General features: G+C 41.4%; 1 protein-coding gene across 10 annotated transcripts in view; it reads right to left on the bottom strand.

The window, feature by feature from the left end:
• TENM2 (teneurin transmembrane protein 2) overlaps positions 1-21,931 on the bottom strand; it is a 1,082,027-nt gene that overhangs the window by 52,250 nt on the left and 1,007,846 nt on the right. For all 10 annotated transcript variants that reach the window (XM_073355925.1, XM_073355927.1, XM_073355928.1 and 7 more), the window contains one exon: positions 1,398-1,608. In XM_073355925.1, coding sequence (XP_073212026.1) covers positions 1,398-1,608 — 211 coding nt within the window. The remainder of the gene's footprint in view (positions 1-1,397; positions 1,609-21,931) is intronic.

The raw sequence follows: 21,931 nt of genomic DNA, 5'->3' as shown, positions 1-21,931 counted from the left end.
GATATGTCGCACAGCTTGGTTGCATTAGTTGATTTGTTTCTGCTCTTGGTCTGTTTTACTCCTTATGCACCAGTACAGCAAAAGGCCATTTTTAGTCTTATTTACAGAGTTGTTTCAGAGTAACAGCCGTGTTAGTCTGTATTCGCAAAAAGAAAAGGAGTACTTGTGGCACCTTAGAGGCTCAAATAAATTGGTTAGTCTCTAAGGTGCCACAAGTACTCCTTTTCTTTTTACAGAGTTGGTCAGTTAAGGCCAACAAACATTAAATTTACAGAATTTTTCATTTTTCAGACAGGTCACTTATTAATTGCTAGGGTTTTCTATAAAAAGAAAAGGAGTACTTGTGGCACCTTGGAGACTAACAAATATATTTGAGCATAAGCTTTCATGAGCTACAGCTCACTTCATCAGATGTCACCCATTGCTGTAGTATCTGAGCAGCACATAGATATAATGTAACAATGCTTTGTTTGGTACATAGGGAAATATTATCTCTACTTTACAGATGGAGAAACTGAGGTACAGACACATTTATGATTTGCCCAAGGTCACCCAGAAAGACTATGGAAGAATCAGGAATGAAAATCCAATTTCCTGATACCCAGTGCCATGCATTAGGCACAAGACCAGATGCAGCTCCCTCTTCAGCTTTGACTAGGAAGATATGAACATAATGAATTTATTCATCAATTTCTTAAAGTTTCCCTATGAAGGGCTAAAATGCAGACACAGTTGAATAATGTCTGTAAACAGGAAAACAGTTTTTTAAATCTTATACATGTTTTTTTTCAATCACATATAAATGAATGATGAATTGGCTTTTAGATTATTTATAAATAAAGAATTAGGAACTAAATGCAGAGCAGGCCCAGAGCTTAAAAGAAAAAGAAAAACTGATCTGATATGGTGGTTTTATAGTGGGTCAGCTAAAAGTAAAATGGATTTATATAATGAATAAATGATAAACCAAACCAAAGCTATCTACTTTCATTTATCTTTAAAAAATCTTAATTATTCCAAAGTTATATTTCAATATTTGTCTTATTCATACCACACAAAATACAATTGTCCTGTTAATTGAAAACTAGTATCCATTTTCTCCCGCAGTGTAAATCCTAGAGTTCTCATGAGTTAAAATTCCGAGCTACTCCTTCTCAGTATAGGGAACTTAGTGTTAGACTCTGCCAGAGTGATAGAACGCAAAGTGTAATGTTATGAAATAAAGGCAATATTAATAAATTGTGACAGAATGCCCTCAGTAGGATTGTTCCCTGAGACAGAAACAGATATAGCTGCTGAAAGCACCATTTCACATTAAAACATGAACAAAATCTCTGGGAGGGATGTTTCCATGCAGCGTATCCAGGCAGATGTAATGCAATATTTATGGCTGCTACCTGCTGTTGAAGGGATTTTCTCCTGGAATTATGTGAGTGCTGTCCTTCCCCACTAAGAGCTTGATTCGATCATAGAATGACTTCACAGCTGGAGAACCAGAGTGGCTCTGCTGTATGATGTCAAGAGGATCACGGGAACCACGGCACAGCAGGCTATTCTGACACGTAGACTGGAGGCAGCAGTCTGGATCCAAGCAGTCAGTGAGGCCATCTGAAAAGGGGGAAAATCAAAGTTCAGCCAGCTGTACTGTGCTACCAAATAATACTTAATACACATCTTCAAAGCACTGCACACATTTTAACTGCTTAGTCCTTGCAATAGCTCAGGGAGGTGGGTTAAAAGTCATTGTACTCATTATATAGATGTGAAAGCTGAGGCTGAGATACTTTCTCAATCACCTCCATTGATTTTGATGAGGTTAACTGCTTGCTTACAGTAGTGTAAGTGAGAGGAGAGAGTCAGGGCCAGCGAAGCTAAGCAACTTCTTTGAGGCCACATAGCAGCTTAGAACAGTCGAACTGAACAAAGGATAGAGAATCCAAGGAGTTCTTTCCTAACCCTTTGTGTTGCCGGGTTTTCGCTTTTGCTTGTTGGAGGATCTGCTGTGGGTTTTACTTATTTTTTTGGAGGAGAGCGAAAGTGGGGATATTTTCATAACCCGATTAAAAGAAAAATTATATTCTCTGCCTATTTTTGCAAATTTATGAAAAAAATGGTGATGCTTCCCTTCAATTCAATTCTCTCCTTTCCCTTCCTCCACAAATTTGAATTGTTAGGCAACAGTGTGCTTGGATAAGAAGGGCTCAATCATACTGTTGTTGAGTTCAGTCAGCAAGCTCTGTATTATGTCATCCATCTCACCTGCCCTGAAGAAAATTCTAATCTACTTAGCAGCAGCAGAAATTAGAATGGAACCTTCAACTGGGAGATAGTTACCAACCACGCATCTTAGTCTGCTGAGTCAAAGTTGGCCCTACATTTAAAATACACTGTAACATAATTTTAGGCATTACCCTTTTCATTTGGTATAACTAACCTAACTGAAATGTGTAATTTTACTGCAGTTCCAGTGTAATTCAGCTATTAATGTCCAATTGTTTTAAAATATTACCTTCCTTTTAGCAAGCAAATGAGAAAGTTGCAGTTATTTACTGATGTAAAATTATGGAAACTAGCCACTCAGTTTGTAATACATTTAAGCTTGTAAAATTTCAGGTAGACTACTTTACTTTCAGAGATTCTCCCTCATATTAGAAATCTGGACATCACCTTAGGAAGCAATGAATGGCTTGGATACATACTGAATAATGTAGTCCACAATCATGCCAGTGGATTAGTTAAGACCCCATAATTATTTCCTTATAGTAAGACAGAATGAATATCCCCAAATCTTTTATCTTTTACCAAATTTTTGATATGAAAAAAGACTGACTGCATCAGGGGTAGAGGGGTCCTATTCAGAGCTTTCTGAATTTTGTAATTAGCATCTTATGTCCCATGGATTGTGCTTGAATTGAGTGATGGCAACTGCAATCAAAATGACTGCTTCTGATTTAAAAATAAAACTGCTGCGGTATGGTGGCAGTGTTTTCATTCAGCATCCATGGAAACTTCTTAAGTTAGATGAACTCCCTTGTTGTTAGAGCTATAGATTTCTTTAAGGTTAACGGCCTATTCACATTAGGAGCCCCATTTATCTTGGAGCCCCTTCCATCCTGGAGCTGGGAATTTTTTTTCTGCAATCCATTTACCACCCACTTTATATAATCAATGTGAGGCCATCATTGGGTTCAGATAATAACTCAAGACCATTTTCCTATTGAGCTTTGAGCCTTTCTTCCTCAGCACCCTGCTCTTTCTGGGTTTGTGACACCTTCACAACCATGAACTTAAAATTCTCTATTGTTTAGTTTGCACAGTGCTTTTATTCAGGCGACTGTCAGTCAAGAGAATCCTATCAACACATCTGAAATAGCAGAAGCAAAACATAGGATATAAATTACTCCCATCTACACATTTACATTTACCTGCTCAATGCTAGTGCACATTTTTGCTATGCCTGTTCTTATAGGTGAGCATATGTTATGACTATAACGACCTCATCATGCAGCATGATTATGGGCTGCTGCAGCCGAACACTTTTGACGACACCGTGAACTTTAAATTGGCACACCAATCTCCCAGTGGCCTGTCAGTCATGAGAATCACATCTTTATGCCAGCAAGCCCCCTTGGATATAGTCTGACATTGCAATCTTCAGTAAATTACCCTGTCACTGCCAATCTTACAGTTATCTCGCAAACAATCAAGCAGGCAATCAAACTGTTCTGAATTGCCAGTTCAGGACCTGGGAGGCTAGAAACATCTCCATTCAATACCAGTGAGAAACATGCATATCATTCCTTTGACAATGGATGATTTTATATCTCTCTCTATCTAGAGAGATAGAGATGTGTGTGTGTACACATATACTCCCCCCCCCACACATTTACATACTTACGTCCTCAAAAAGGGCAAAAGTGTGCAATAATTTAATGTAAAATTTACACCTAATCTCTTTGTCTTGGACATCATACTACTTCTTAACATTTCCTAATTTACTCCACCTCACAAGGAATTTGAGGAGAATAAAAAGCTCCTTTAAATAAACCACAGCTAAATTACAGCATTACTTGGCAGTATACAATATACATAATCTTTAATGGTAATTTAAAGGGAATTTAAACATTGCTAAACATCCAAGAAATTAACTACAACCCACTATTCTCATCATGTTAATTTATTATGCTTATTATGTTAATTCAGATATGTTAGTAACCACATCTATGGAAGCAAGGACACTTCATTTAATTAAGATGATCATGATGGTCCCTTCTGACCTTATTTCAGAATAAAGACTGGGAATGGATGTGTCATTACACAAAGGAAAACTATTTCCCCATGTTTATTCCCCTGTTCCTCACACGTTCTTGTCAACAGCTGGAAATGGCCTACCTTGATCATCACTACAAAAGGTTTTTTTTCTCTCCTGCTGGTAATAGCTCACCTTACCTGATCACTCTTGTTACAGTGTGTATGGTAACACCCATTGTTTCATGTTCTCTGTGTATATAAAATCTCCCCTCTGTATTTTCCACTGCATGTATCTGATGAAGTGAGCTGTAGCTCATGAAAGCTTATGCTCAAATAAATTTGTTAGTCTCTAAGGTGACACAAGTACTCCTTTTCCTTCTGACCTTAAAGGCTATGAGTATTTTAGATCAGTGTGAAGCTTTGTGACTGGGAGGTAACTCTAAACTTGCATTACCCAGAGAGCTAGATCTAAGTGGATCTTAGCTGTTGTGGGGGAAAAAATACAAAACCCATAAAAGTATGGGGAAAAAAGGAACAACAAAGCATCTCAAAATCTACACGTAGGCTTAATCCAATTTTCCACTGACGTCAATGGAAGTTAGATCAGGCTGAGAGTACAGCTTGATCACACAAATCTAAAATAATAAGTTTAAAAGATCTAATTTCCAATGATTTGGAGTAGCAACAGCTAGCATATTTTAGGACATCCTCCATATCAAAAATCTGGGTGCCTAAATTGAAGAATTTATAGAAAATGTATCAAAACATGATAAGACAAAACGTGCACACACTGAAAACAAACACATGTAACTGGAAAAATTCTGCTGTCGTTTACACCTGTGCAACTCCACCTAAAAATATGGTCCCCGTGTAAAGGACAATGTCAGGGGACAGGGTGTCAGGCCATGTGTCCATCTGTGTTGTTGAGCCCGGGCTGTTAGAATGGTCCCTTGAGGCTCTGCGTTCAGGCTGCTTTCTATATTACACTGGGGACTGGCCCAGTATGTAACAGTGGCATAACTGAAAGTGGTATAAAGCCACCTTTGCAACCCCTAATAAATTGTGCTGGGTGCAAAAGGCCAGCCAATTTGCATTTCTATTCTATTTATGCCAAAATTTGCCATCCAGACACCTCATTTCATAACTATTTGCATTTACGGGCACAACTGGGTAATTAATTACATTGCAGTTTGTTTTTGTTTTCTTTAATTACATTTAAACTGGAATGGGAAAGTTTGTCTGCCTCTGCCAATATACACCCGCATCACCAAATCAACAATATTAGTTAGTTCTTAAAAAAAGAGCTTTCATAACAACATACTCTTGTAACACAAAACTCTGCAATGAACATTTTCTTTGTTTCTATTGCAGATTAGTTTGAGGTTTTGTTCCAGAGTTTTGATGGATTCAGGACCTTATAGACAGGACTAAGCACTTTTATATTGTTAATCCAGTGACAGAAGCTTTAATTGGTTTCACCCAGGCACTGTTTTTCTTCACAGCAGACATATCAGAGTTTAAAGTGGATGCAATGCCTGTTAGCAGAGTTCTGAACCGCTCTTACCTACACGCCAGGGGAAACTACTGTATATGGGTGTCAGAATGATGCTGCATCCCTTCCAACAATTTAAAAGTCAGAGTGAAATAACTGAAAGTACTCTTGACTTGGCTTTAACCTGGAGAAGAATGAAATAGGAAACTGATTTGATTTAAACAGGCAGCACAAGATTAGCTCTTCTTGAATATTCAGATTATCAAGATTTTTAGCAACTGACAGGGTGTTCATTTTAAAGACTTTAAAATTTTACCCATTTCTTTGCCTATTGTTAAATGATGCATATGCATTATTACAGATCAAATGCTTTGATCTAGCCCTGCTGCACAACAGCAGAATTTTAAAATATTAACTTGTGTACTTGTATATTTTGAATTTCTGGAGCAATTAGTTATTTTTTCCTCTTGATTAGTGTCCTCATTACAAGACTTAAAAAGTTTAGAGCACAGATAGCGATATCTTCCTCCAGGTGGGCTGCCGACACATTTGTGACCCCTCACTATTCCTTTCTCTTCTCTTCTGAGTGACATTTCTGATTACACGTGGAAAAGAAATGCTATAATGACCCTCAAGAATTGCTTCTACATACCTGTCTGCCCTCTAATATTGAGAGAGACAACGATGCTCCAACAATACTCTTGCAATGTGCACCCACAAAAATCATTCCCCTTATTCTATGATAAATTGTTCCTTGGCCATGTTGACTATTGGCTCTTGCTTATGGCTTCCTGGTCATGTTCACCACTTGAGGTTAAGGCCAGACAGGACCCCTTCTTCTGCTACAGCCCCTTTCTGCCAACTAAGCATCTCAGTAGAGTTAACTTTTGCGCTACTACAGAATTCCACGTCACTGGAATTTACATCACTTTGCCTTTATACCAATCATCCAATTTCTGTGCTTATGTGAGTTGGCACAGGATTTTGTCCTATAGGGTGAAACTACAATGGATTATTGACGGCAAGGAAAGAGCTGCAAGGACCTTACAATTTTGTCATGGAAGATTTTCTGTCCTAGAACACATATGTAACAACAAAGTCCTGTATTAACACATAGAAGAAAAATTTTGGTTGACAGAAGGTTGAAAGAAGACGACAACAAGAAGATTGTTTTCCTTATCCCATTTAGCACAAAGCCAAAATCACAGAGACAAACTCAAAGTGACACGGTCCCTATTGAAATTGGTGCTTTGGCACTACGAGTGGGAGCATACAGACATTTAAACAGTCATGCACATATGTTAGTGGTGGTGATAGCTTATGTCTTGCTGACAGTCAATACAAAATTTATAGCATTCAGGCCTTGAAAGAGAGCTCCTAGGTCACTCGTGGCTCTGACTCAGACAAACAATTTTCCTATCTTAGATCCAAGAATAATTAACAAACTCGACTGTGTGCGTGTGTATAAAATGTCTATATGGCACACATATATAGTTATTGGGTCAGTTAGAATAAGGTTTAGGGCCAAATTCTCTGCCATTGGAAATGGGCAGAACTCCACTGAAATGTATTGGGTATAACTCTGCCTGAACAGGACAAAAGTGATAGCAGCTGAAAAGAGGAAGCACCTAGAGAAGGACCTGGGGCCCGTGTCTTCTGGCTCTATTGAGGGAGTTTGCCCTTTGCCAAAATAATTTTCATGCAGGCTCAATGCTTTGCTAGCTCTACCCCTATTCCTTGATTCTCAGATAGAGGTCTTTTCCGTCTATGCCTAACCAAGAGCCTGTGCTACGTTCATCTATGCTTTTGCCGCCAAAAGGCTGGATTACTGCAATACATTGTGCCTATGACTTTCCTTGGAAACGTCAGCCAGCACAGAATGCTGCTCTGTGTCCTAATTGGGGCAGCATGCTATGAGCATATCACACCTATCCTCCACACTCTGCCCTGACTTCTTGTAGTTTTCACTTCCACATAAAATTCAAGATGTTTGTTATGTTTAAACCCCTGTGTGGCCTGGGACCAGCCTAGTTGAGAAAAGGGAATTATAGCAATGAGTTTGTTGAGTTAAGTGGTCCTGATCAGTATTCTTTATAGGTATTCATGCACCCTGTGTGCCTGGGACCAGATATTATTCAATAGCAGTGTCCATTGGTACACACGTGCACACCACACTTCCTCATATTGTGAGCTGAGGGCACAAGTGGTGGCAGAGATTGCCTCAGTTCCTACTCTACCATGAATCACCTGAGGATCCAAAGCATGGGGGAAGGAGGTTGGGTTTTGAATACCTATAGGGACCACACATTTTGAAGAACTCCAGTTACTATTGGGTAAGTGTGACAAAGCTCTGTCCTTGCCTCAGTGGGTCCTGCGTTTCCTGGCAGATTTTGCTAGCCTCAGAGGCTCACTGTGACCCTCCACGTAACCCTTCTTTCTCTAGAGACAAGGATCACAGTCTACTGAGCCATTTTCATCATAAGCCAGCAAGGGAGGTGAGGAGAAGTTATTCTTCCTTGCACAGTCTCTGTTGTTTCCCAGTCTCAGTGATTAATCAGGGGGCAAAGGGGGGGGGGGAGAGGGAGCCCGGGTCCACCCTCTACTCCAGGCTCCAGCCCCGGAACCCTCATAGTATCAGCTATGGTAGCTGACCCTTTAGAAACATGACATGTACAATTCCCTGGGCTACTTCCCCCACAGCAGCCCTCACTTCCTCAAGCTCCACTTCACCCTTACCTCAGGGCCTCTTTCCTTGTGCCTGATATGGTGTGTACTACTCTGCCTCTCCAATAGCACAACTTCCTTCCACAGCTCCTGACATGCACACCCACCTGACTGACTGGGAGGCTTGAACTAGTTTCAGCCAGCCCCTGATTGGCTTCAGGTGTCCCAATCAACCTAGCATTCTCCCTGCCTTCTGGAAAGTTCTTAATTGTCCCCAGGTATCTTAACTGACCTGGAGCAGCTTCCATTTCACTTAACCTGGTACCAGGGATTTGTTTAGCCTGGAGCTAATATATCTATCTCCCACTACTTTTCTATAGCCATCTGGCCTTGCCCCGTCACAGTAAGTAACTTCCCTTTTTTTTTTCCAGTGCTGGTCCCTATGGTTGTTCACTGTGAGCAATTCCAAAGCAGTTCCTTTTTAAGAGGAGGGTGTGAGAAGGTATCTGGCACAACAGTTGGCAGCATTGCTGAACCAAAGGATGCATCATCTGCTGAGACTTGGGTCGGGGCACAGTGCCTGGTTAATGTTTGGACTGAACTCCAAGTAGCTGCTCTGCAGATTTCACATAGGAGGACACCTTGCAGTGATGCCATGAGGCAGCTTGTGCTCTAGTTCAGTGAGCTTTGGTGCCACACAGAGGAGTTTCTGCAAGCTGATAGCATAGGAGGATTCAACCCAAGACCCACTTCAAGAGCGTCCGAGAAGAGATGGCGTCACCCTTCATTCTCTCAGCAAATAAAATGAACAGCTGAGGAGGTCTCTGAACTGGTTTTGTCTGATCCCAGTCAAAAACAAGGGCCCTTCGAACATCTACAGAGAGTAATCTCCTGCCATCTCTAGTGTTGTGAGGTTTCAGGGTGTATAAATAGTTTGATTCAAATGGAAGTCTGATGGGACCTTGAGAATAAACTTAGGATGTAGTTGGAGGAATACCTTTTCTCTGTGAAAGTGGATCTACCATGAGGGCACAAAACTCACCTACCCTCCTAGCTGAAGTAATTGCTGTCAAGAAGGTCACCTTCATCAATAAATATAGGAAAGAGCTGGAAACCAGGGTGGCCTCAGAAGTGCTGCTTGTACTAAGTTCAGATCTCAGGAGATGTAGGTCGAGATACTGGAAGGAAAGTTCTGACAATGCCTTTAAGGAATCAGGCTGTAATGGGCTGAGAAAAAACAAAATAGCTCTCTGTAGGAGGGTGAAATGCATTGATAGTTACAAGATTCACTCTCTGTGAGCTGCTCAAAATCCCAGTGCCTTTAGGGAGAGGAGATAGTTCAACAGGGACATTCTGACTCTTCTGGAGAGAGGTAATGTTTATGGCACCACAGGGTGTGGGAGAGGCCAGGTGCAGGGCCAGGGTGAACCAAAACTAGGAAGGCCACCATATGCTATTAGAGTTACTGTGCTCTGGATCTTTCGGAGGCAGTAGGCATCGGGGGATAGGAAAGAAGGCATACAATAATGGTTCTGACCAAGGATATAGGAAGGCATCCCCTCTGGAGTCATAACCCTGGCCGGAGTGAGAGCATAAGCATTTATTTTCTTGGGTGGCAAAAAGGATCCAGGATGAGAATCCTTGAAGAGTGGTCCTTGTTGAAATTCTTACTGAGCTTGTCTGCCAGGGAATTCATGACTCCTGCAATATGTACTGCTGAAAGGGTGATGTTGTGCTGGATGCACCAGTTCAATAGGTGGATCACATCCCTGCATGGTGGTGGGGACCTTGCTCTTCCCTGTTTGTTTATATAATAAACAGCAGTCATGTTGTCTGACCTGATTTGGATGTGAGTAGACTGAATGATGGGTAGGAAGCATCTGCACCCCTTGCTGACAGACCATAGTTCTAGCAGGTTGATATGTGTTGGGGTTCCTTTGAGACCTCTTCCATTTGGTTCTCCAAGAATTCAGTCCAACTCTAGTCTCATCACTCAGGTTCCTTCATTAGGCATAAAATGAAGCTACACTGAGTTGATCAGACTCACACATGAGGGTGATTATAGGGTGTATGACACATCTAAAGTTACACAGAAACCCTCTTCCTTTATACATATTTACACATCACATTGACTATACATTGTATCACACGTTTTTGTGTTTGGCTTAGTTCAGGGGTTCTCAAACTGGGGGTCAGGATCCCTCAGGGGGTCACGAGTTGTCAACCTCCACCCCAACCCTGCTTTGCCTCCAGCATTTATAATGATGGTAAATATATAAACAAGTGTTTTTAATTTATAAGGGGGTGGGGGTTGCACTCAGAGGATTGCTATGTGAAAGGGGTCACCAGTAAAAAAAGTTTGAGAATCACTGGCTTAGTTACTTTGTAGAAACCAATCCCTGTACAGCATGCTCTGTCAATGCACTGTCCCTGTACAGTTTTTCTCTCTATCACATCTTTACATTCCTGACTTATCTGATCTACCGTTCTCTTGTCCATTGTAAATGATTTCCTGGGTATTCCCCCTTACCTTAATTAGCACAGACATTCTGTTGTCCGCCTGCTGATCTATTTACCTCCCTGTTCTTTACTCCCACAAAATGAAGCCTCCCCTTATGTCCAATTACTCATGTCAAGCGACGCCTACAATATGGAGTGTGGACTTCTGCGGGATCCACAAGCCTTGGGCTATGTGATCATCCAGATGTGCTCCCCAACCCAGGAGAGATGTGTTGGCAATAAGTGTGAGGGCTGAGGTGGATTTGGGCATTGAGGTCCCTCAAGGCTAGAAACCTGTACAGTGGTAATTATGTTTTGGCCATGGTTGAGTCCAGGGCTGCTCCAATAAACTCTATAGTCCAGGTAGGTGTTAAAGCAGACTTTCCTGGATTGACCTGGAGTCACCAGAACTGGCTCAGATCTTGCAGAGTGGTCGCTGCTATCTGTACTTCTGGGTGGGACCGGTCCTTGTGCAGCCAGTCATTGAGGTAGGGAAATATGTGACAGCCAAGCTTGCAGAATTGGGCTGCCACCATTGCTATGAATTTGTGAAAATACCCTAACCCCAGGGCCTGTTGATAGCCCAAAGGTGAGTATCTTGTACTGGAAGTGGTCTGTGCCCACCGTAAAGGGCAGAAATCTCTCTTGGGCCAAGTGTATATTGATGTGGGAAATGTAATCTTTCAGATCGAGAGCCACAAAATAGTTTTTCATTCAGTGATGGGATTATGACAGCCAGTGTAACCATTTTGAATCTTGTGTGACAAATAAGACATTCAACTATCAGAGGTCCAGGATTGGCCTCCAATCCCTACCCCAAGTCTTCTTCTGAACTAGGAAGTACCTGGAGTAAAAACCCTTCCCTCTGTATTCAGGAAGTACAGACTATATGGCTCCTAGCTGGATCAAGGAGTTCACTTCCAGTATGAGAATCCTCTTGTGAGAGCGGTCTCTGAAGGAGGATTGGCGCGGGAGGAGGGCACTGGGAGGTGAGGTGGACAGGAATTCAATGGAATAGTCAGTAGAAATAATGTCCAAGATCCATTTGTCCAAGGTTAAGGTCTGTCATCATAGAAGGAAATAGGCTAGGCGACTGCCAAACAGGGGTGAAGGTGGTGACAGAACAACTGGCTGGCTCTTGATCCAACAAAATGCCTTTTTAGAAGGCTGAGGAGTCTGGAGGGAAGATAGTGGGTGTGTTCCAGAGAGTATTTAATGAACAAGCAGTGGTTGTTGAACTTCAGCATCCACCACCTGTCCATTAAACTCTGTCTGGAACATTCCAACACCAGCATCAACTTTCTGGACACTTTCAACAATGGTACCCTACAGACAAGTTATACAAGAAACCCTCAGATCACCACACCTACCTTCATGGGTCCCACACATGTTTATCACACCACGTGGTGTACCCTCATTCAGTGCACTAAATGCCCCAATAGCAACTATGTGGGGGAAACCAAACAATCACTACGCTCTCAAATGAACTCACACAGGAAAATTATAAGACAAAAACACCATAACACCTATGGGTGAACTCTTTTCACAAAGCAATCATTCCATATCTGACCTATCAGTCCTCATCCTCAAAGGAAACCTGCACAACACTTTCAGAAGATGAGCCTGGAAGTTTAAATGCATAACTTTGCTAGACATTAAAAATCATGGACTGAATAGAGACACTGGATTTATGGCTTATTACAATAGTTTATAACCCACTAAATTCCCCTCAACTGCTCCCCCACCACTTTCCTCCCTATGAATGTTCCCTTGAAATATGTATTAACTACTTAAGCTAAACAATCTGTTCCATCTTGTATTTAGCAGTGACGCTCTGATTAAGTTTCCCAGACCTGAAGAAGAGCTCTGTGTAAGCTCAAAAGCTTGTCTCTCTCACCAACAGAAGGTGTCCAGTAAAAGCTATTACCTCAACTACCTTTTCTCTCTACAAATCCACAAGACTTAAAGCTAAGTAGCTAAAAGAAAGAACACAAATAAAAATACACAATTATTTACAAGTAAATGTTGAGTGGAATTAGAGAATACAGACACAGGAGGGTTCCCTCCCAAACCACAAGCAGAAGAACAGGAACTGAAGATGTGGGCAGTCTGTGTCGATACTTATGCCATAGATTCACAGCACAAAGAGGCATAGCACACAGGTGCAAACCAATGGACACTGCGATTGAAGAATTTTCAGTCCCAGGAGCATGGAGTGCATTCACACCTACAGTGAATACCCACAGGGCCAGCGCTTAGAAGTACTACCTCTCCCCTCTATGCCCAACTGCTATGACTAAAATCAACAGGATAGAACTTTGTAGAGCAGGCTCAGTGGAGGGCTCTCTGAGAGTTCACCAGAGCCAGGGTTTGGTGACCTTCAGAATATAGTTCCAGGAGGATTTCTTCAGTTAGGGTGTTTTGCTAAATATTTCTAAAAAAGGTTAGGGAGAGAAGGATGCAGCTACTAAGAGTCCTAAAGGCAGAAGTCTCTTTGAGGACTGTAAGGGCAAATTATGTAGTTTGTAGTAATTTGTGAAGCATCAATATGCCAAAGTGAATGGGGCCATTATAGTGAGAGATGGAAAAGGCCTGTCAGATTATCAAAAAACTTGTCCTTTTCCCTGGAAATGCAGGATTATTTCCTACAGCATATTTTTCTAGCACAAGTCCCATGGTATAGTGTGACCCTCTCCCCAGGGAGACTATTCCACAGACTTATACCTCTGACTGTCAAGAAGTTTTATCTTCAGATTCAGCCTAAATGTTCACTTTCATAACTAGAACCTGTTACTGCTAATTATACCCACATGAATTGTACTAAATAATTCCTCACCATCCTTGATGTTAACACATCAAACTTTTACAGACTGGCATTTCCCCCATTAGCTGGTGCTTAACCAAGCTGAAGAAATGTTTGTACACAATTACATGGATTTATATGATTCCATTTTAAGCCCTGACAAAGGCCTCTTGTGGGCCAGTCAGAATGCTCTGAGAACTGCAAACCTAACTCAGAGGACAGGCTATATTTCAGAAGAGTGTAAGCCATAACCTATGGTAAGGAACAGTATGGTCCCAAGAAGAGCCCTCTCCCCCCCCGGTGCAATGTTTCTTGGAGTGCAGTTAAAGCTCCCGCAGCAAGTGGTTAGCTCTGCAGGTCAGTGGGGAGTGGGTGGGGCCACTGAGCTACACCTTTTTTGCCTACTTTGAGGAATCTAGTTCTCATGATGGCAATAGATTCACAGGGTTCATGTACTCAGAGGAAAACAATGTCTATTATTGTGCTAAGGAGCCAAAGGTGGAGAGAGGAAGAGAAGGCTGGGGAGCTACTACCTGAATACTTTTTAACTTTTGCCCTCTAACTTAATCATGCTTCTGACCCAACTATGTCCACAGCACCTGGGTCATCTTTGAGAACTTGGAAGACATGTTGAGTGCTCTCCTCGAAATTCACACTCCAAACCCACACCCCCTTGGCACACAGGAGACCCAGAGAGCTATAACCAAAACCAATCTTTAAAACAAACAAACAAACAAACAAACGTGCACTCAACTGCAACTTGTGCCTGAGCACCCAAGGGGTACTGTACCTGTGCAAGCTTTGGCACCTGTAGGCCTTAATTTCCCTGCCTTGGTTTCTCCAATTGCTTGCATGAGTATAATAATATATAGTTACCTACTCCATAGGGCTATTATGAGGATCAGTTAGTTAATGTTTAGAAATATGCTTTGAAGATGCCATATGCACAAGTCACTTTATTAAGTTTAAACACACACACAAGCATGCACACACAGATTCACTGGCTCTTGCTAAACTTTTTCAAAAGCCATCTTTGACAGAGATGCCACATTAAGTTTATTAAAAGTTTCCGCAATATTTCTCCACCAAAACGATCAATAACAGATTTCAAGTATTCAGTACATCAGATAGTCTAAAGATGACTATGTGCACTATGTCCATTGTATTGACTCTGGGGAGTCTTTCTGTTCCCAAAGTATTGTGGGTATTTGTATTGAGAACCTCATAAAATCTTTTGTCTGTGCTGAATTAGAGACCCCTGCTGAGGCAATGCTTGTTGAGGCAAGCTAAAGTACATGATTTGCTTTTGTGCTGTGAAATACTTGTATTATCTTAAATGTCACAAGCCTGATGCAGTATCAAATCACAGGATTCACACTTCTCTAAAAGCAAAGCTTGTCCAAATGCTTATTTCAGCAGGGCAAGTTTCATTTAATTTCAGAAATGACGTTTTCTAAGCAAACTCAAATACACAACCTTTCAATAGGTCAAATACACTGCCCAGAACGTTGTATTGTTCCAGAAATGCATTTCATCCTTGAACTGAAGAAAACCTCACACTGGAGCAGATAACTCACTTTCTCTTGTTCACTATCTTTAGTCTATTGTGCCAAGCAGAATTAACACTGACTGCATTTCATAGTGAGCGGTACAGCTGTACAGTAACATATCGAGGGACAAAATATCCCCTCTGAGAAGCGCACAACTCTGCAAAGCCCACTGGAATGGTGTGTGCATGTATCCAGGGGCAGAAGTTTGCCCTGAGTCACCAAACTAGAACTAACTTGGGAAGGGATTTATAAAAGAAAAGAAGTAGAAGAAACTCCTGGTTTGTCCAGCAAACAGTGTGGATTCAATTCTATTCTATTCTACTTAACATTTATACTCCATCTGTTGTGATTTGGGGTTTTTTCTTCAATGCCTTTGGAGAATTAAGCTTTTGGATGAAGTGTGTTCTGTGAGGAAATATAACCAGTAGTAGGGCACAGTCAATTTTGGGGTTTTCTGATTACTCCTATTCTCTGTACCCCTATTCCAATCCAAAGCAAATTTACCATAAAAGTCTAAAGGATGCAGAAGCTCAGCTTTTAAAGAAAGCAGCAGAAGGCAACAAGTTGGGGTGATTCCCTCATTTGGAACTCACTTCCTGGCCAGAGACAGAATCTAGCCAGCTCTGAGGCTTTATGTAAGCCTCTCTTCCCACTCCTATAATATTTTGCTTTGCATTTGATTAATTGATTTTATTTTGTCCATTTTGTTTTTCCTCTCTGCAATGGCAGCGCTTAAGTGCCTTGGCAGTAAGAGCTATAAGAAGGAGTAAAATAAATATAAAAGGATATGGAAAGTTAAGGGTTAAATTATGGCTCCAAGAGCCAGTCAAATACTTAGGGGTATAGCCTAGAATGTAGCATGTAAATTGTGGTTGAGGGAACTGTTATGCCAGCATAAAGCCCCTAGGAGGCTGGGGATGGCGGTGGAAATGGGAGCCCACTGTAAAGCAGCACTTTCTACAGCTGTGGACCATGTTTAGTATGCTCTCTTTAGCATTCCTCTCCCCTGGTGGGAGGTGATCCCCTTGCCAGAAATGGAGTACAGCTACCAGTGCTAGATACCGTTCCATCCAGCTCAGAGTGCAGGGAATACAAGCGTTATGGCCGCCCCTTGCATGGGTGCAGAGGAGGAAAGGAGTACCTCTATTCTCCCGTCTTGCTCACCTGCTCACGGCAGACACAATTTGGCATCACAGAAGAAAAGCTCTGGTGGGCTTAGACATACAAAGCAGCGTTAGACGTCTGCAAGCAATATGACAAAAAAGAAGACTAAAGGCAAGAATGCAGATCCAGGTAAGAGGAGTTTAGGGGAACGGGAGAGAAGAGAAGATCTTGGGGAGAGCAGCCCTGGGAAGGAGAGAACCTCTGGAAAAAGTAAGAGCTGTTTTTGGCTCAGACAGGGAGAGAGTTCTCACTTACTATGCTGTGCGATACAAAAGATTTTAGAGTTTAGTGGACAGTCAGCAGTCATGATGGGCCTCAAAGCTAACTTGACCCTCATTGCTTCACTGATCCCTGCCAACTGCACTGGGACACTTCCAGACTACAGAGAGCAGAGCACAATGAAAACATATCCATTTTCTCACTCAGGCATTAGTGGGTATTTAACATTTGAGAGCACTCTTCATACAACATTTGCTGTTTATTTGTTCAGCATTTTATGGGCACCAAATAATAATCATAATAAAAAATAAAATCCCAACAAACCCAGAAACAACAAACCAGCACAGAAGTGACTGAAACAACACAGAGCTAAAGAGCTGTTCCAGTATTTTGTACTTACACAAGGATTTGCATTTTACAAGCATTTTACAAACATTAGCAAAATAATCCTCACTGTCTTCCTGTGTGGTACATACACATTATCATCCTCCTCTTACAAACAGGGAAACTAAGCTAAGACCAGCACTTTCAAACTTGGGTGCCTAAATCCTCGAGTTCATACAATGCCTGGAGTTTACAAGGAGTAAAATCCCAAACTCTCCAGAGACCATTCAAATTTTTGAAGTACCACAAGGCAAAGGAAGACAGACAAGAATGTTCTGCTATCTGCAGCAGCACAGTGTTTTACACTAAGTCCCAGGGAGCAAGCCTCCCACTCTAGGTCGACAGAGTTGGGCTAGCAGGGTTTGCACTAGTGCTCAAGAAACAGCTATGCAGACAGCACTTTGAAGTTGCAGCTTGGGCTGGAGCTTGGGCTCTGAAGCCTATGGAGCAGGGTGGGGCTCAGAGCCTGAACTCCAGCCTGAGCCACAACTTCAAAGTACTGTCTACACAGCTATTTTTAGAGCACTAGCCTGAGCTCCGCTTCCCCAAGTCTGTCAATCTGGGCTTGAGCTTGCTCCAAATTGTTGTGTTGACATATCCAAAGCAAGTCAGCAGCAAGGCTGGGAACAGAAACCACAAGTCCTGACTCCCAGTCCCCTGATATAAACACTAAACAATGCTCAATGCTGCTTCTATGCAAATCCCACGAAAGCACTCAGTGACTGTTTTGTGGGCTTGGAATAATTCCTGCAGAAAACTGGTGCCCAAAAACAAAAATTAATTTTGGCAGAATGATGGACAAATTTTCCACTTCACTCACGGCCTCTACACCACTTGAGTCCCCTAAAACAAAGGAATTTCACCCAGCATGAATACATGTAGAAACATACACAGAAAATAATTTTGTCTCGATACTTGAAATGTCAGATTCTAGGATGAAAATGGGCACTGTTTTCTACCAACAGTTTCACTGCGTGTTTCAGAGAATGCCTTATTGTGGAAAGTCTTGAACTAGAAAACGAGAGGAGGTTGTAGCATTTTGTGGCAAGGGTGATGCACATCAAGGAAGTTAACACCACTTCACCTGCCTGCATTTTGACAAGGCTACCTTAGCCTGTCTCATACTGGGAACTAGTTGCTTTGGAGAAAGAGGGTGAGCTCTGCCTTCCACTACACTGACAGTTTTGCTTCTAGGTGCTCTCTGGCAAGATATACACAGTTCATGTAGACTGTATTGATACACTATAACCATTTCAGAATTTAGAAGGATCCTAATTATCAGAAGTTTAAAAAATTGAAGAGGAACGACACCACTGAATGGGCTCACATACAGTTCAACTGCTCACAGAACAGAGGAAGTCCAAAAGAAAAATTAATTTAAAAATAAATGTATCTTTCTGCCATCCCTGAAATTTTGTTTCTAATACCTAAACTTCCTACATATAATCTTGAATAACTGTAATTTCCCCAAAATTACAAAAGATGCTTAATAACCATTAAACTACTCAGGGCTTGATTAAGAAGAGGATTAGATTTAAAAGTGGCCACAATGAGTGTTTTAATGGACTTCAAACATCATCTTTTTAGATACCCAAAAGTACCACAATTTAAAAAGATTTTAAAAGGGAGTTGGCCCCAGGAAAATCCTAACTCCCCCCACCACAAAAAGCCCCCCTGGCTTTGAAACTTTGACAAAGCTATCTGAGCATCACTGCAGATTTGAACAGGATCAGAGTAAACACCTGATTAAGCACATGTCTGAACTTGATCCATGACTAGTCAGGATAAAAATAGAAATATTTCCCAAGGCTACACTTGGAGTCTGTAGGAAAGCACTTAGAGTCCTTGAAAAGAAATACTGCTGAGAGACTTAGACCCTCCCTGGATCCCTACTGCACTTGTGTGATTAAGGGTCACAGAATTCCCATACTGATTGCAGGATATGGCAGTAAACCAGCAACAATCATGCACAACTCCCAACGAGACAGGGACCATTGTGCAACTTCTGGGAAAAACACGCCTCACGGACAACTGAATTTAGTCTCAATAAGTTTAGGGAAACATCAGGTATAATCTTTTGTACTTTGATTTTTCTCCTTGGAAAAAAAATTAGAGCTCATGTTATGACTTAAATAGATTATAAAACAAAGGGTCAAATTCTGGTCCCAGTGGAGCCATTGGCAAAACTCCTACTGACATCAGTGAGATGTAGATTTGGCCCAACAACTTTAGATGTGACAAGAAAATCCAGCCAAGGTAAGGATGTGGGTCTAGCGAACAGCCATTCTACAGCAAGCCAGGTGCATTATAGTTCAATATCTTTCTCATGAGGAGCTGGGTATAACTAATTCTAGAAGTTAGACATAAGAAAACAAAATAAAAGGCACACATGTACTGAGAGAACTCATCAGGCATTGGACATAGAAAAAAACCCATGGAAAAGTTACTAAATAACCCTGTAGATTACACAAAATGTGTTATATTCAAAGCGCCAAGCTTGCATGAGAGTCATAGACTGCTTTTTATCTGAAGATAATCAGCCTCCAGCCATAAAATTATAAAAACATTATGGTCACTTAATAGGCAAGAACTCAGATTGGTGTGATCACATTTTAAAAAGTTGAAGGGTGATCAGGAGCGAGACTACTTTAAACTTGTAGTCACACTGAGTTGAGAGTACAGGATAGTAAAAAATTGTGGGAGCTCTCATATAGGCCTTATAAATACACAGCTAGATGGATAGATGGATGAATGGATGCATGTGTGTGAAGGAGGCTTAGTGAACAGATGATGAGCATTGTATAACACAGGGATTGGCAACATTTGGCCTGCGGCCCGCCAGGGTAAGCCCCCTAGGGGGGTGGGCTGGTTTGTTTACCTGCCACATCAGCAGGTTCAGCCGATTGCAGCTCCCACTGCCCTCGGTTCACTGCTCCAGGCCAATGGGGGCTGTGGGAAGCAGTGCGGGCCAGTGGGAGCTGCGATCGGCTGAACCTGCGGATGTGGCAGGTAAACAAACCAGCCCAGCCCGCCAGGGGGCTTACCCTGGTGGGCCATGTGCCTTACCCTGGCGGGCCATGTGCCAAATGTTGCCGATCCCTGGTATAACAACACAGATAGAAGTGGGTAAGTGGATGGATTCTGAGTGGATGGATCTCCTCAAGCCTTCATAGGAAAAAATCCTCTAGAATTTAATAAGGATGAAACCAACAGAGAGCAAGAATGATCTATTGGTTAAGGCAATGGACTGGGACTCAGGAGACCTAGGCTCTGTCATCAACTCCCTGGGTGTCCTTGGACAGGTCATGCAGTGCAGATTTTCAAACATATTCAGCTAGCTTTTCCAAAGTGCTCAGTACTTGCAACCAGGACCAGATTTTCAAAAGAATCCAGTTCCCATTTAGGCACTAAATGAAACAGCCAGAATTTCAAAACTGCACAGTAGCTAGGAGCTACTGAGCAATTTTGAAAATCTAGCTAAACTCTTTGGAAAATTCTGGCCCCAGCAGTGGGTGCTGAGTCCTTCTGATAATTATAATCTCAATCTTTCTAGCCCTCTGTTCCCCATCTGTAAAATGGGGATACTATTTCTTTTTCCTACCCTCTGTCTTTCTTGTCTATATGGACTATAATCTCTTTGTGACAGGGATTGACTCTTGCTGTCTCAGTGCCTAGCACAACAGTGCCTGGATCTTGGCTGGAACTTTTACAACATTACTGCAACATATAAATAAAATAAAATAACAATAATAGAGTTCTACAGAAATGTAATATGGTTCTCTAGAGATTACTCTACATACAAACAGAATGTAATAGACTTATATCCTTATCAGTTTACCTATCCTATAAAATTCTATATAAGGGAAATAATTATTAAATTCTATAAGACGGTGAAAAACACAAAGAAAGGTTATAATTTTTTAATATATTCTATAGCATTTTTCTATACAGGCTAGATTGCGTTTGACAACACAAAAGCAGATCCTTCCTCTCTAAACAACACTTTGCACATTTCCATCAGCTTATAGTAGATGACATAGAGCATTATAATCAATTACAACTGGTGACAAATGGAACAGATGAAGAGAACACAATGTTAGAAAATATTTGTATAGATTGAGTGTGCATGGGAGTGTTCAAAGGCCAGATGGTCTGCAAGTCTCATAAACCTCACATTTCCCACATGTAGAGGCAGTCTGCACCCTTTCCCCTTTGGCTATGATTAAGATGAATTAACAATCACACTTCTTGCTAGTGATGATTAATATTATATTCCTGTCATTTCACATATGCATTGTATATATTTTCTGACTTTAATGGGCTAGTATTTGCTCTCTGTGAGCAAAGTCTTTGAGGCTTGTAATTCTTAAATTGGGGTGATCGGTTGAATGGTCTCACAAGAGCCAAAGGATTTCCCCCCACTGCCCGCATGTCTGTTTTACATGTGTAATATGCCCTAGGTTAAACAAGTAAATAAACAAAGACAGTGAAATCATTCTCCCTACTAATTTTTTAAAGCTCTTATTCCATTATTATTATCATTTCTTTCAAAAATCACTTTTGGTTTCAGGGAAAATTTCTAATTTTGCAATGTTGGCATAAAAACTAGTTCATTTTTTAATTTATTATGTTAAGTCACACAGTCATATTACATAAGGTGAGTATTTTTATCTGTATGGTCATATGGCAAGAGCTTTTTACTAGAGATAGCCCTGAACTATGAAGTTTTGCAGTGTTCAGATCCATGAGGTTGATTTGGTTCTTACAGAGTAAGGTAACAGCTGCCAAGCTGAGATTCAGATCCCAACTTTGACAAAAACATTTGAGGGTATGTGATCTGGGTATGTGAGTGCAGAATTTGGCTCTACTGGCTAGGATTTCAAAAGAGGTCTTCACATTGTGGGT

The sequence above is a fragment of the Lepidochelys kempii genome, chromosome 8 (genome assembly GCF_965140265.1).
Source record: "Lepidochelys kempii isolate rLepKem1 chromosome 8, rLepKem1.hap2, whole genome shotgun sequence".
Lineage (NCBI taxonomy): Eukaryota > Metazoa > Chordata > Testudines > Cheloniidae > Lepidochelys > Lepidochelys kempii.
This window is presented reverse-complemented; position numbering and strand designations above follow the sequence as displayed.